This window comes from Jaculus jaculus, chromosome 9 (assembly GCF_020740685.1).
Source record: "Jaculus jaculus isolate mJacJac1 chromosome 9, mJacJac1.mat.Y.cur, whole genome shotgun sequence".
Taxonomy (NCBI): Eukaryota; Metazoa; Chordata; class Mammalia; order Rodentia; family Dipodidae; genus Jaculus; species Jaculus jaculus.
The window spans coordinates 94,128,840-94,143,887 of record NC_059110.1 but is presented as its reverse complement, the minus strand read 5'-3'; the positions used below and the strand labels follow the sequence as shown (position 1 = coordinate 94,143,887).

At 42.7% G+C, this 15,048-nt stretch overlaps 1 protein-coding gene across 1 annotated transcript in view; it reads left to right on the top strand.

Annotated features, from left to right (window-relative positions):
- Tada2a (transcriptional adaptor 2A) overlaps positions 1 to 15,048 on the top strand; it is a 74,506-nt gene that overhangs the window by 16,276 nt on the left and 43,182 nt on the right. The window contains exons 3-4 of the mRNA XM_045159439.1: positions 677 to 783; positions 3,524 to 3,583. Coding sequence (XP_045015374.1) covers positions 677 to 783; positions 3,524 to 3,583 — 167 coding nt within the window. The remainder of the gene's footprint in view (positions 1 to 676; positions 784 to 3,523; positions 3,584 to 15,048) is intronic.

Below are 15,048 nucleotides of genomic sequence, written 5' to 3'. Positions count from 1 at the left end.
TAGCTAGATGCACAAGGGGGCACATGTGTCTGGAGTTCATTTTCAGTGGCTGGAGTCCCTGGCGTGCCCATTCTCATTCTCTCTGTCAAGCAAATAAATAAATAAAAATAAAATTGAAAACAAAATTTCCCAGCTATTTTTATGAGTGAAAGTTGAATGTGAGTCTGTTATAGAATTCAGTGTCTGGTAGTCTGCTGCTTTGCCCATTAGAATTGAGCAAGTGCTGGTTAATGTCGCCCATCATATATGTAAGCCTAATGTTTCTGTTTGTGAGTTTCTCTGGGGCCTTACCTGCCAGTTTGAAGTATAGTACCCTATAGGGAGGAATGAAGCCATCCTGAGGGAAAACGGAGCCTAATTGTAGATGTGACTTCATCTCGTCTCCTCATATTTTCTTTAAATATTTTTATTTATTTATTGACTGAGAGAAAGAGACAAAGAGAGAGAATGGGCACATCAGAGCCTCCAGTTGCTACAAACTCCAGACACATCCCTTACCTTGTATGTGTGGCTTACGTGGATCCTGGGGAATTGAACCTAGATTCTTTGGCTTTGCAGGCAAGCACCTTAACCTCTAAGCTATCCCTTCAACCCATATGCATATTTTCAACACACTGACCATTCTAGGCTTTTGTCGCTTTTACATGTTTTAAAGTTTGTTTTCTCTCTGTTCTAGATGACCCCTCTGATAAGCCACCTTGCAGAGGCTGCTCCTCCTACCTCATGGAACCTTATATTAAGTGTGCAGAATGTGGGCCGCCACCTTTTTTCCTCTGTTTGCAGGTAACACTGAGGAGAGGTTTACGTGCTTAGCCTGTATGGTTATAAAAATTCAGACGTTACTATCGAGCTCAAGAGGACCAAACAGTCTTAGCCTATTCCTTTGAGTCATCCCTTTTACATTTCACCAGTGAAAAGTAAAGGAAACAGAGCAGCTGAATGAAACAGACTGTTGACTATTCCACCCAGCATCTGAACTTAATGCTCATACTTTTTTTTTTTTTTGGTTTTTCGAGGTAGGGTCTCACTCTGGCTCAGGCTGACCTGGAATTCACTATGTAGTCTCAGGGTGGCCTCGAACTCGGCGATCCTCCTACCTCTGCCTCCCGAGTGCTGGGATTAAAGGCGTGAGCCACCACGCCTGGATTCATACTTTTTTTTCCAAGTAGATGTAAAGGACTGGAGGTCCAGGACTCAGAACTGCAGGAGTGTGCAGGGGGCAAACAAGGGAATGAATTATGCTGTGGATTTTAATATTATTACTAATACTAATATATGTGCTTACTCTGTGCAGCCATGTGTTTTTGTTTTGTTTTGTTTTTTATGTATTTGCAAACAGAGACCAAGATAGAATGGGCACTCTGGGGCCTCCAGCCATTGTAAACTAATTCCATATGCATGGGCCACCTTGTGCAGCTGGCTTTATGTGGGTACTGGGAATCGAACCTTGGTTGTTAGGCTTTGCAGGCAAGTGCCTTCACCACTAAGCCATCTCTCCAGCCCCCATTGTTTCTGTTTGTTTGTTTTTTTTAATTTTTATTTATTTATTTGAGAGTGACAGACACAGAGAGAAAGACAGATAGAGGGAGAAAGAGAGAATGGGCGCGCCAGGGCTTCCAGCCTCTGCAAATGAACTCCAGACGCGTGTGCCCCCTTGTGCATCTGGCTAACGTGGGACCTGGGGAACCGAGCCTTGAACCGGGGTCCTTAGGCTTCACAGGCAGGCGCTTAACCACTAAGCCATCTCTCCAGCCTTGTTTCTGTTTTTTGAGGCAGGGTCTCCTAGTACAGGCTGGCCCAGAACTTACAGTGGTTCTTCTACCTGACCCTCCTGAGAGCTAGGATTAAAGGCTTATGCCACCATACCCAGCTTGAGGCACTGTTTTGCATACTTGGGTTATTACTACAATCCTATTAAGTGAACAAATACCTCCAGTTTGTAAATGAAACTCAGGGAAAGAGAGGTTAAATAATTTGCTCAAAATCATACAGAAAGCCGGGTGTGGTGGCCCACACCTTTAATCCCAGCACTCAGGAGGATTGCCATGAGGTCAGGGCCACCCTGTGACTACAGAGTGAATTCCAGGTCAGCCTGAGCTAGAGTGAGACCCTACCTCAAAAAAAATCACACAGAAAATACCAGGTCTTATCAGATGTAAGACACTTAGTCTTAAGTACTGTCCCTATTGTAGAAGTGCTAAGGTGTAAGTGTTAAAGTGTAAGGACTGGCTGGTGGAAGTTGGGATGTACACTCAATTATAAGTTTATAGATTGGAGTTTTAGTTCAGTTGGTAGAGTACTTTTCTTGTATGCACAAAGCTCTGGGTTCAGTCTCTACACCACATAAACCAGGGGCTAGGATTAGAAGTCCAAGGTCATCCATGGCTATATATTACAGTTTTTAAGAATAGATCACCCTAGGCAAGGAATGGTGCTTTCACTTCTAATACTTGGGAGGGGAAGATAGGCGTATCAGGAGTTCAAGGACAATCTTCCCTACATAGGGAGTTTAAAGCTAGCCTGGGCTACATGAGACTTGTCTCAATCAAAAGTAAAACACCTTCAAACTATTTTCTTTTTTTCCCCCTGAGTGTGGGATTATAGGAATGCACCATGTACCATCATGCCTTGTTTTATGCAGTGTTGAGGATGGAGCCTACATACTAGGCAAGCACTGTACAAACTGAACTCCATCCCCAGTTCTAGGAAAGTGTTGGGTGGGGGGGCGCGAGTCATGGATGTGCCAGAGACTGTTGCCCCTGCAAACAAATACCAGACATGTGTGCTTCTTTTTGGTATTTGGCTTTATGCCAGTGGCTGGGGAATTGAACCCAAGCTGGCAGGCTTGGCAAGCAAGTACCTTTAACTTCTGAGCCATCTCTGAGCCCTGAAAGTATTTTGTTTGTTGTTTTGGTTTTTCGAGGTAAGGTCTCTTATCTAGCCTAGGCGTACTTGGAATTCACTATGTAGTCTCAGGCTGTCTTCAAACTTACAACAATCCTCCTACCTCTGCCTCCCGAGTGCTGTGATTAAAAGCTTGTGCCACCGCTCTTGGCAAAAGTTTGTTTTTGTTTTTTTTTTTAGATGTAACAAAGCACAACAAATCTTTTCTTTTTTCTTTTTACTTATTTATTTATTTGGCAGAGAAAGAGAAAATGGTTGTGCCAGGGCCTCCAGCCACTGCAAACTCCAGATGCGTGCACCCCCTTGTGCATCTGGCTAATGTGGGTCCTGGGGAATCGGACCTGGGTCCTTTGGCTTTGCAGGCAAATGCCTTAACCACTAAGCTATCCCTCCAGCCATTTTTTTGTTTTTTTGAGGTAGGGTTTCACTCTAGCCCAGGCTTATCTAGAATTCACTCTGTAGTCTCAGACTGGCCTCGAGCTCACAGTAATCCTCCTACCTCTGCCTACCAAGTGCTGGGATTAAAGTGCTCACCACCATGCCTGGCTACAAAAGTTTTTTTGTTTGTTTATTTTTAAGTAGTTTTTGGTAACTTTAATTTTTCTTTTTTTTTTTGCAGTGTTTCACTCGAGGATTTGAGTACAAGAAACATCAAAGTGATCATACATATGAAATAATGGTAATGATAAAGTCACTGAGAATTTCCATTCCTTTTTAAAAATACTTTTTTATTTATTTATATTTGACAGAGAGAGAAGAAGAGAGAGAATGGCAGGGCCTCTAGCCACTGTTAATGAACTCCAGGTGTATGTGCCACTTTGTGCATTTGGCTTTACATGGGTATGGGAAATCGAACCCAGGCCTTCAGACTTTGCAAACAAGTGCCTTTAACATTGAGCCATCTTCTCCAGCCGAACACAGATTTATTATCTCACGGTTTTGCAGGCCAGAAGAGTAGGAAGCTTACTGGTTTACATGTCTAGTAAGGGTGAAATTGAGGTCAAGCTACACTGAGCTTTTATCTGGAAACCCTGGGGGAGAATCTCTTTCTGGGTTTATTCTGGTTGTTGGCAGAATTTCCCACCTTGAGATTAAAGATTAGTGCCTCTGTTTCCTTACTGGCTCTTGATTAGAGTTTGTTCTTATGGGTGCCTTAGCTCCTTTCCCCCTTTTGCCATCTCCAAACCCAGCAACACTGGGAGTATTAAATAGACTTTTGAAAGGTGTGCAGCCTCTGGCCCCCTGCCTTAACTTCTACAGCATTTCTCTGACTCTTCTGCCTTCCTTTTCTTTGTTCTGAATGTAGGAGAGTGAAAGAGAGAGAGAGAGGATTGCTGCACCAGGGCCTCCATCCACTCTAGACTCCATCTTGTGCATATGTGTGACCTTGTGTGCTTCCATCACCTTGTGCATCTGGCTTATGTGGGACCTGGAAAACTGAACAAGCATTCTTAGACTTTGCAGGCAAGCGCCTTAACCCCTAATCCGTTCCCCAGTCCCTCTTCAACCTTTTTTTTTTTTTTGTTTCTCAAGGTAGGGTCTCACTCTAGCCCAGGCTGACCTGGAATTCACCATGGAATCTCAGGGTGGCCTCAAACTCACAGTGATCCTCCTACCTCTGCCTCCCGAGTGCTGGGATTAAAGGTGTGTGCCACCACACCCAGCTCCCCTCTTCAACTTTTAAGGACTCATATGGCTGGTTGGTTTATTTATTTATTTTGTTTTTTTCAAGGTAGAATCTAGCTCTAGTCCAGACTGACCTGGAAAGTGCTGGGTTTAAAGGTGTGCACCACCATGCCTAGCTTTAAAAATTTCTATTTATTTATTTTTTATCTTTCTCAGTCTTATTTTATTTCAATTCTCTGGTAAAACAAACATGAGCTGAGATATGGGGTTTCCATTGAAATCCCCATAAAATAAAACACCCTAGTGACTTGCCACTGATGACCCCAACATTGATGGCCCGAAAAGTGACCTTCGTGGGAACACCCCTGGTGGCTGCTGTCCCTCTTCTATCCCCACTGATCCCACTGGCCTCAGCCTGCAAGCCAGGGCACTGTCTTCTGCACCCGGTGCTCTACCTGCATGCCCGGTCGCGCCACCTCTGGTGCTCTGCGCGTCTGCAGGGACGTCACCAACGGAGAAGCCTCCCCTGAAGTCTCTCATCTTCCCCATCTCCTCGCACTGCTTATTTTCTCTTTCCAGCACTCTCTCTCTCGGCACCTACCCAGCCGGGACCCATCAGCGGTGACAACACTAGTGGTATCTGACCACACAAACCCACACTCCGCACCAGCCTGCCCCTCTCGGAACGGCCTCTGCTTCATGGGCCGCGTTGTTACCATGACTGAGGCTGCAGGTGCAGGGACTTTTTTTTTTTTTTTTTTTTTGATGTTTAAAGAGTAAAGTTGGGCTGGAGAGATGGCTCAGCAGTTAAAAGATGCTTCCTTGAAGGGCTGGGAGAGATGGCTCAACCATTAAGGCACTTTCCCTTAAAGCCTAAGGCCCCATGTTCAATCTCTCTCCAGGTCCCATGTAAGCCAGATGCACAAAGGTAAGGCAAGTGCAAGGTCACACATGCATGCCAGGTTGTACAAGCACCTGCAGTTCGATTACAGTGGCTAAGGACCTAGCACACCAATTCTCATTCTCTCTCTTGCTCTTGCTCTTGCTCTTCTAGCTCTCCCCCCAAAAGAAAAGGTGCTTTCTTGAAAGCCTGACAAGCCTAGGTTTGATTCTCCAGGACCCACATAAAAGGAGATGGACAAAGTAGTACATGCATCTGGAGTTTGTTTACGAGGACAAGAGTCTGTGGCACACCCATTTTCTTGATTTCTTTTTCTTTTTTTTTTTTTTTCCCCCTGAGGTAGGGTCTCACTCTAGTCCAGGCAGACCTTGAACTGATGGCAGTTCTCTTACCTCTTCCATCCTAGTGCTGGGAATAAAGGTATGCACCATCAAGCCTTCTCTCCCTCTCTCTTTTTATAAATTAATAAATACAAAGTGAAATAGGGCTGGAGAGAGGCTTAGCAATTAAGGCGCTTGTCAGTGAAGCTAAAGGAGCCAGATTCAATTCCCTGGACCTACATAAGTTAGATGCACAAGGTGCCATGTGCATCTGGAATTCATTTGCAGCAGCTGGAGGCACTGGCCTTCTCATTCTTTCTCTCTCTTTCTCTCTCTCCCTGCCTCTTTCTTTCAAATAAACAAGCAAAAATAAAACATTTTTAAAAAGAAGCTGTGTATGGTGGCACACACCTTTATCCCAGCACTCGGGAGGCAAAGATATTGTGAATTCAAGGCCATCCTGAGACTACATAGTGAATTCTAGGTCAGCCTGAGCTAGAGTGGGACCCTGCCTCAACAAAACAAAACAAAAATTTAAAAACAGGAGGTAAGTCTGGTATGGTAGCACATGCCTTTAATTCTAGTACTTGGAAGGCACAGGTAGGATCACCGTAAGTTCAAGACCACCCTGAGACTACATATTGAATTACAGGTCAGCCTGGGCTAGAGTGAGACCCTACCTCAAAAAAACAAGGAAAGGGCTGGAGGGATGGCTTAGTGGCGTTTGCCTGCAAAGCCAAAGGACCCAGGCTCCATTCCCCAGGATCTACATTAGCCAGATGCACAAGGGGCGCACATATCTGAAATTTGTTTGCAGTGGCTGGAAGTCCTGGTGCACCCATTCTCTGTCTCTCTTTCTCTTTCTCTTGCTGTCAAATAAATAAAACTATTAAAAAAAAAAAAAACCAAGGGGGGCTGGAGAGATGGCTTAGTGGTTAAGGCGTTTGCTTGCAAAGCCAAAGGATCCAGGTTCGATTCTCTAGGTCCCATGTAAGCCAGAAGCACAGGGTGGCTTGTGTGTCTGGAGTTCGTTTGCAGTGGCTGGAAGCTCTGGTGTGCCCATTCTCTCTCTTGCTCTCTCTCATACTCTCTCTCCTCCCCTCTCCCTCTCCCTCTTTCTCTCTCAAATAAATAAATAAGTAAAATATTTAAAAAAAAAAAAACGGGGAAGGAGATAAAACAACAGTTGAATATATAAGCGTCAAAGATAAACAAAATTCCTCTTAGGGTTATAATATAAATGTGTAATTTTCTTCCATCATGAAGATTCTGAAATCTACTTATAAAGCTGTTTACCTAATGGCACAGTGCTATCTGGCATGGTCTGAATCCATTTTGTAGATCTTATAAAACAGATGAAACATTAGCAAAATTATCAGGAATTATATACATACATTACAACTATGAGACTGTCTAAAGCTATATGATTTTATATAATTGCCTTATCAATTGCTTTTCTTATCATTTGAACTTCAGAATTGAGAAGGGAGATTTCCCCAAGCTGTATTATTTAAAGCATTTTTTATTTTATTTGTTATTTAAATTTTTTTTTTCCAAGGTAGGGTTTCACTCTAGTCCAGGCTGACCTGGAATTTTTTAGTCCCAGACTAGCCTTGAACTCAAGACTATCCTCCTATCTCTTCTGGGATTAAAATAATTTTTCACCGCATCTGGCTCAGCTGTTTGAGTATATTTAATGAGAATTTATTTTTTAAAAAAAATATTTTATTTATTTATTTTTTATTTGAGAGAAAGAGGGAGAGAGAGAGAATAGGCATGCCAGGGCCTCTAGCCACTGCAAACGAACTCCAGATGCATGCGCCACCTTGTACATCTGTCTTACGTGGGTCCTGAGTAATCAAACCAGGGTCCTTTGGCTTTGCAGGCAAATGCTTTAACCGCTAAGCCATCTCTCCAGCCCAGAAATTTATTTTTGGGCCTTGAATTCATGGTGATCCTCCTAACTCTGCTTCCCAAGTGCTGGGAATAAAGGCATGCACCACCATGCCCAGCTTGATCCATGGTTTTTATTTGTTCCTGCATCCAAGGAATTCTAGAATGCACCTTCTAATCCATCCTGGGGTAGCCAAGGGCAAGCGTTAGTGCCACAGAGCCACTGGGTGCCATTAGGAGTTGTTCAATGCATTTCTGGCCTCAAACTATTCAGTAGCCAGCCATTCGCATGGGTGAAGGACAGTAATGTTTTGGCATAAGTCAGGACAGACACATCCTAAATATCAAATGTCATTGGGATATTTTGAGTAAGTATGATTTTGTTGTTTCCAGCATAAGGGAGCTTTTTGACTTAAGTAGACTCATGATTTCACTGGGGCCACCTGGACAAACAAGGCTCATCTTCCTTCCTTGTTATCCAGTTAGTAACCTTACAGACTCTGTAGTAGTATCTAGTGTTTGAGTAATCATGGGACAGGAATCGGGAGCATGCAAGAAGGAGATACTTAGAATTTTGCCCACTAGGGCTAAAGAGATTACTCAGTGGTTAAGGCACTTGCCTACAAAGCCAAAGGACCCAGGTTTGATTCTCTAGGACCCACATACAGCCAGATGCACAAGGTGGTGCATGCATTTGGAGTTTGTTTTCAGTGGTTTAGAGTCCCTTCTCTCTCTCTCTGCCTCTCTCTCATAAATAAATAAATATTTAAGAATTCTTCCCACTACAGAAATCACAGCATACTTATTTTGATCTCTTTAAATTTATAAAGGAGGACTGAAGAGAGCTTAGCAGTTAAGGCACTTGCCTGTGAACCTTAGGACCCATGTTCGAATCCCCAGGACACACGTAAGCTACATGCACATGGTGGTGCATGCATCTGAAGTTCATTTACAATGGCTAGAGGCCGTGGTGTGCCCATTCTTTCTCTCAAATGAATATTTTTTTAAAGACTTGGAATTCTTTTTTTAATCCTCCCTTTGTTAATTGCAACATAATTGAAGGGCTGGATATTGATCAGAAAAGCTGTGGCTTTTATCAGGTCTTCAGTAAATTGATTTCTTTTCCATTCACATAAACGGAAGGCTTTTTTTTTTTCCCCCTTTTTTGTGATGTAGTTTTGTGCATGTTGTTGCTGAGCTACATCCTCAGTTTTCCCAGTTTTGTTACTTCAAAATGGTGAAGTCATTATTTATGAGATAATTGCATAGCTTGGGTAGGCTAATAGTCATGGTTATCCAGTGTAGGAAAGCTGACTATGAGCTTTCTTTAGCTATTCTGGGAACCACCACGTCTTCTACATAATGCTGAAAATAATGTTTCATTCAACCATGTCCACTTAACATGTATTACATCATCCTTTTCTCACATATTCAACACCCATACAAACACATTCCAGAGATCTTTGTGGAGCTTTTAGAGGTTACTAATATTTTTCCTCTTGGTCAGCCCTGTCTTTCAGTGACTCTTCCTTCTATAACAATGACCAGCTTTTTGTTTTCTACACATGAAGCCACTAGGAACTTAGTTTCTTTGCAGTTATGAGGCATCAGCTAACTTTAAATGGTGTTCAGTACTTTTATCACCTCACAGTGCTGTATTTTTGGGAGTTACTCATGCTGTGGTGGGTGGTGCATTAATCAAGATTTCTGAGTTCTAGACCTATTTTTGTCTTGTAATTCTTAGAACCTTGAACAAGTGAAGACAGCTTTTTGTACCACACCCTTTATACCAGTAATTCTTAAACTTATCACCTGGGAACTTCAAACTGTAGATTTCCAAGGCCTATTGTTAGAGATTTTGTTTTAGTAGGGTTGGATTTGAGTATAGGAGTTGAATAACTCTTTGTGCCTTTTTTCTTTATGTAGTGTAGAAAGTTTTATAATTTTATTTTATTTGAGAGAGAGAGAAAGACCAGCATGAGCACACCAGGGCTTCTAGCCACTGCAGACGAACTCCAGACACTTGTGACTTTTTATACATCTTACATGAGGACTAGAGACCTCGTTCTTAGGCTTTGTAGGTAAGCGCCTTAGATGCTGAGCCATCTCTCCAACCCATTAAATTATTTTTTTATTTTGTTTACTTGAGAGAGAGAACGAAGCAGATAAGGAGAGAATGTAGAAAGTTTTTTTTTTTATTTGTTTATCTTAAAGTTAGTAAAGGGGAATTAATATTCTAGAATATTCTTTTAACTCTTTTTTTTTTTTTTTTTTTTTTTTTATTTTTCGAAGTACGGGTTTACACTAGCCCAGGCTGACCTGGAACTCACTATGTAGTCTTAGGGTGGCTGTGATCTCACAGCAGTCCTCCTACTTCTGCCTCCCAAGTGCTAGGATTAACGGCATGTGCCACCACACCTGCTACTTTTAAACTTTTTATTTATTTATTTGAGAGAAAGAGGCAGAGATAAAATAGGCACACCAGGGCCTCTAGCCACTGCAAATGAGCTCTAGATGTATGTGCCACTTTGTGCATCTGGCTTATATGGGTCCTAAGGAATAGAACCTGGGTTCTCTGCCTTTGCAAAGAAGTGCCTTAATTGCTAAGCCATCTCTCCAACCCTAAGATACACTTTTTAAAACAACAGGCTTTTCAGCTAATGTATGCAGTATCACATTTATATATTTTTTGTTTTTAAACTTATTTATTTATTTGAGAGCGACAGAGAGAGAAAGAGACAGATAGAGAGAATGGGCATGCCAGGGCCCCCAGCCACTGCAAACAAACTCCAGGCACATGCGCCCCCTTGTGCATCTGGCTAACGTGGGTCCTGGGAAATCCATCCTCGAACTGGGGTCCTTAAGCTTCACAGCAAGCACTTAACCGCTAAGCCATCTCTCCAGCCCCGTTTTTAAACTTTTTGACAACTTGATAGTTATAGACAATAAACTGATAATTCCCTCCCCTCTCCCACTTTCCCCTTCACAGATCAACTCTATCATATCCCCTCCCCCTCTCAAATAGTCTTTTATTTTGATAACATCATTTCCTTCTGTTATCAGAATCTAGTGTAGGTAGTACTAGGCACTGCGAAGTCATGAATATTGGTGTCTGGAAGACTGCATTCTAAGCAGTCCTAACCTTCCTTTGGTTCTTACATTCTTTCTGCCACCTCTTCCATAGTGGGCCCTGAGTCTTGGAAGGTGTGATAGAGATGTTTTCGTGCTGAGCACTCCTCTGCCACTTCTCAGCACTATGTTGCCTTTTGGGTCATCCCAGTGGTCACTGCCATCTGAAAAGAGAAGCCTCTCTAACCAAAAGTGAGAGTAGCATTAATATATGGGTATGAACATTGAGAGAAGTGCTTACAGGGATGTTTGGTGAGCATTACATATGTATTTAGGCAGACACCAGTAGGTGTTAACACCCCTAGGGCTCATGACCTCCCTCGTCATAGGCTTTTGACTAGGTTTTCAGTACCATATTCCCTCCTGTGGAGCAGCCTCCAGTTCAATTAAAGAGCGGTTGGGAGCCCGGTATGGTGGCTCATGCCTTTAATCCCAGCACTTGGGAGGCAGAGGTGGGAGGATTGCTGTGAATTCTAGGCCACCCTGAGACTCCATACTGAATTCCAGGTCAGCCTGGGCTACAGTGAGACCCTACCTTGAAAAACCAAAATAAAATAATAATAATAATAAGAGCAGTTGGTTTCCACTATAACAGAAACACCACTATTACATCCATTGGCTCATTTAGCCTGGCTGGCCAAACTTAAGGCTTGTAGTATCCACTGTTGTTTATCTCTACTGATGACTTCTCTTTCTCATAGGACTGCATGCAGCATAGCTTTTTCCAGCTTTCTGTCAGTTGATCTACAGAGAGGTTTTCAGCTCAGCTCCAGCTTGATTTCTCAGGGACCTTGCAGCGTGAGCATGTGGAATCTTTAGCAATAAGGTCTTACCACCTATTTCTGGTGGGAAACCAAATGCCTTGGCAATAGCCTGTAATGTTTTGGGGGCATCAGGGACCTCCCTAGCCAACAACTCACTGGAGGGTATATCATCCCTGGCACTGAAATTTTTCTAGTCACAAATCTATAGTTTCTGGGTGTACTATTATCCAGTAAAGTAGGTTTCCATATGGCTTATTCATAACATCTTAAATTTTGATTAATCCTTCCTCACCCTTCCTTTACTCAATATCATCCCCTGACCTCACTTAGGCCATTCCATCCCTAGTAATCTGTTCATCTACTTTCATATATACAATACCATCTCCTTAAGTCCTTTCCTGTCCTTCCCTCCTTATAGCCACTTTCTAGCTTACTGGCTTCTGTTACTGTAACTCACATATAAGTCTAAATATTTGCAGCTAGGATCCACATATGAAAGAGAACATGTAACAATTGGCTTTTCTGGGCTTGGGTTATCTCACTTAGTATAATGCTTTGCAGATTCCTCCTTTAAAGATGAAAATTTCATCTTTATATAATTATTTATTTGAGAGAGAGAGACTGGGCATACCAGGGCCTTTTGCCACTGCAGACAAGCTCCAGATGCATGTGCCACTTTGTTTGTCTGGCTTTATGTGGGTATTGGGGAATCAAACCCGGGGCAGTCAGGTGCCTTGAGCCTCTAAGCCTTCCCTCTAGTCCTTAAGTGAGAATTCAAAAAGAAGTTCATTAGGCGTCACTATCCTAACCAACTACTGTACTTAGTATAATAAATTTAACCCCAGCACTTGGAGGCAGAGGTAAGAGGATCACCGTGAGTTCAAGGCCACTCTGAGACTACATAATGAATTCCAGGTCAGCCTGGAAGTGAGTGACACCCTACCTCAAGGAAAAAAAAAAAAAAAGGAAGATCACAGAAGTGAAGAGCCTCCTCATGGTATCATATCAAACCTTATGGCGTTGGTATGGCTTTACTAATACTGCTAATGTTAACAGATGACCAGTCAGAAGAGAGACATTGGGTAGTATGGGAGGAGGGCATAGAACTTCTGTGTCCTCTAGGTTCACCCTATAGGGACCTCCATGTGTTTAGGAATCAGAAGCTCTTTTCTTATTTCCTCTCTTTCTGTTTGTTTGAAATGGGGTCTTGTATAGGTCAGCTGCCCTCAAAGTTGGAGCAGTGCTGCTGCCTCTCTGCCTCCTTAGTATTTGGATTATAGATACATGTCAGTGTGATATTTTGCTTTTGGCTCTTATGATTTTAAAATTCAATAACCAAGCACAGTTAGTTTTTTTGTTTGCTTGTTTTTGCTGTTGTTGTTTTTATGAGGTAGGGTCTCACTCTAGACTAGATTAACCTGGAAATCACTATGTAATCTCAGGGTGGCCTTGAACTCATGGCAATCCTCCTGCCGCTCCCTCATGAGTGCTGGGATTAAAGGCATGTGCCACCATGTCCGGCTAAGTACGGTATTTTAAAGTAAAATTTGGGGCTGGAGAGATGACTTAGCAGATAAGGCACTTGCCTGTGAACCCTAAGGACCCAAGTTCTATTCTCTAGTATCCACGTAAGCCACGTGTACATGGTGGCACATGTGTCTGTCTACAGTTCATTTGCAGTAGTTAGAGGACCTGGCATGCCCATTCTCTCTGCCTCTCAGTCTCAAATATAAATAATATTTTAAAAAATTTATTTATTTATTAGAGAGAGAGAGAGGATGGGCACGCCAGGGCGTCCAGTCACTGTAAATGTACTCCAGACGTAAGCACCCCCTTGTGCTTTTGGCTTACTTGGGTTCTGGAGCATCGAACCAGGATCCCTTGGCTTTGCAGTCAAACGCCTTAACTGCTATGCCATCTCTCCAACCCCAAAATAATATTTAAAAAATAAAATCAGCCAGGCATGGTAGCTCATGCCTGTAATCACAGCACTTGGGAGGCAGAGGTAGGAGGTTCACCATGAGTTCAAGGCCACCCTAAGATTAAGTAGTGGATTTCAGGTTAGCTTGAGCTACAGTGAAACCCTACCTGGAAAAAAAAAATATAAAATCTATAGGATTAGGACAATTTAGATATGCCTTCTATCTCAGTCTTCTCCACCCTGTTATCTTCTGTTGCTTTCCCATATTTACTGTTTTTGTTTTATTTTGTTTTGTTTTGTTTTGTTTTGTTTTAATGAGGGAGAGATCAAGAGAAAGGATGTTGGTGTGCCAGGACCTCCAACCACGGCAATCAACTCCAAACACATGCACCACCTTGTGCATGCTTAACCTTGTGTGTCTGCCTTACTTGGAATCTGAGGAGTTGAACATGGGTCCTCAGGCTTTGCAAACAAGTACCTAAACTGCTAAGCTACCTCTCCATTCCTTTTTCTTTTGATTTTTCTTTTTTTTTTTTTTTTTTTTTTTTTTTGGTTTTTTGGTTTTTTGAGGTAGGGTCTCACTCTAGCCCAGGCTGACCTGGAATTCACTATGTAGTCTCAGGGTGGCCTCGAACTCACGGTGATCCTCCTACCTCTGCCTCCCAAGTGCTGGGATTAAAGGCGTGCGCCACCACGCCCGGCCTTCTTTTGGTTTTTCGAGGTAGGGTCTCACTCTAGCTCACTCAGGCTGACCTGGAATTTACTCTGTATTCTCAGGGTAGTCCTTGAACTCACAACGATCCTCCTACCTCTGCCTCCCGAGTGCTGGGATTAAAGGCATGCACCACTACACCTGGCTTCCTTTTTTTTTATTTTTTATTTTTGTTCATTTTATTTATTTATTTATTTGGGAGTGACAGAGGGAGAAAGAGGCAGGTAGAGAGAGAGAGAGAATGGGCGCGCCAGGGCTTCCAGCCACTGCAAATGAACTCCAGACGCGTGTGCCCCCTTGTGCATCTGGCTAACGTGGGTCCTGGGGAATCAAACCTTGTACCGGGGTCCTTAGGCTTCATAGGCAAATGCTTAACCGCTAAGCCATCTCTCCAGCCCTCTATTTGTTTTTTAATAACTTATTTTTTAAAAAAGAAGTGAGCTGGGTGTGGTGTGGCACATGCACTTGGATGGTGAAGGCAGCAGGATCTGAAGTTCAAGATCATATTCAGCTGTCTAGTGAATTTGAGGCTACGTGGCCTACCCAAGATGTTTAAAAAAATGATTTAGGGCTGGTGACATGGCTTTAGATGCTTGCCTGCAAACCCTAAGGACCCAGGTTTGATTCCCCGGTACCCACATAAACCAGATGCACAAAATGGTACATGCATCTGGAATTGGTTTGCAGTGGCTCGAGGCCCTCGTATGCCCATTCTCCCCCCTCCCATCTTCCTCTTTCTCTCAAATAAGTAAATAAATCAAAATTTTAAGTTCTTTAAAAGGCCTGAAAATAAATATAAATAGGTATTTTAGTTTTCACTTCTTAGCTAAATGGAAATGTACAATAATACATTTCTTTACTTTTCTGCCCATTTGAAA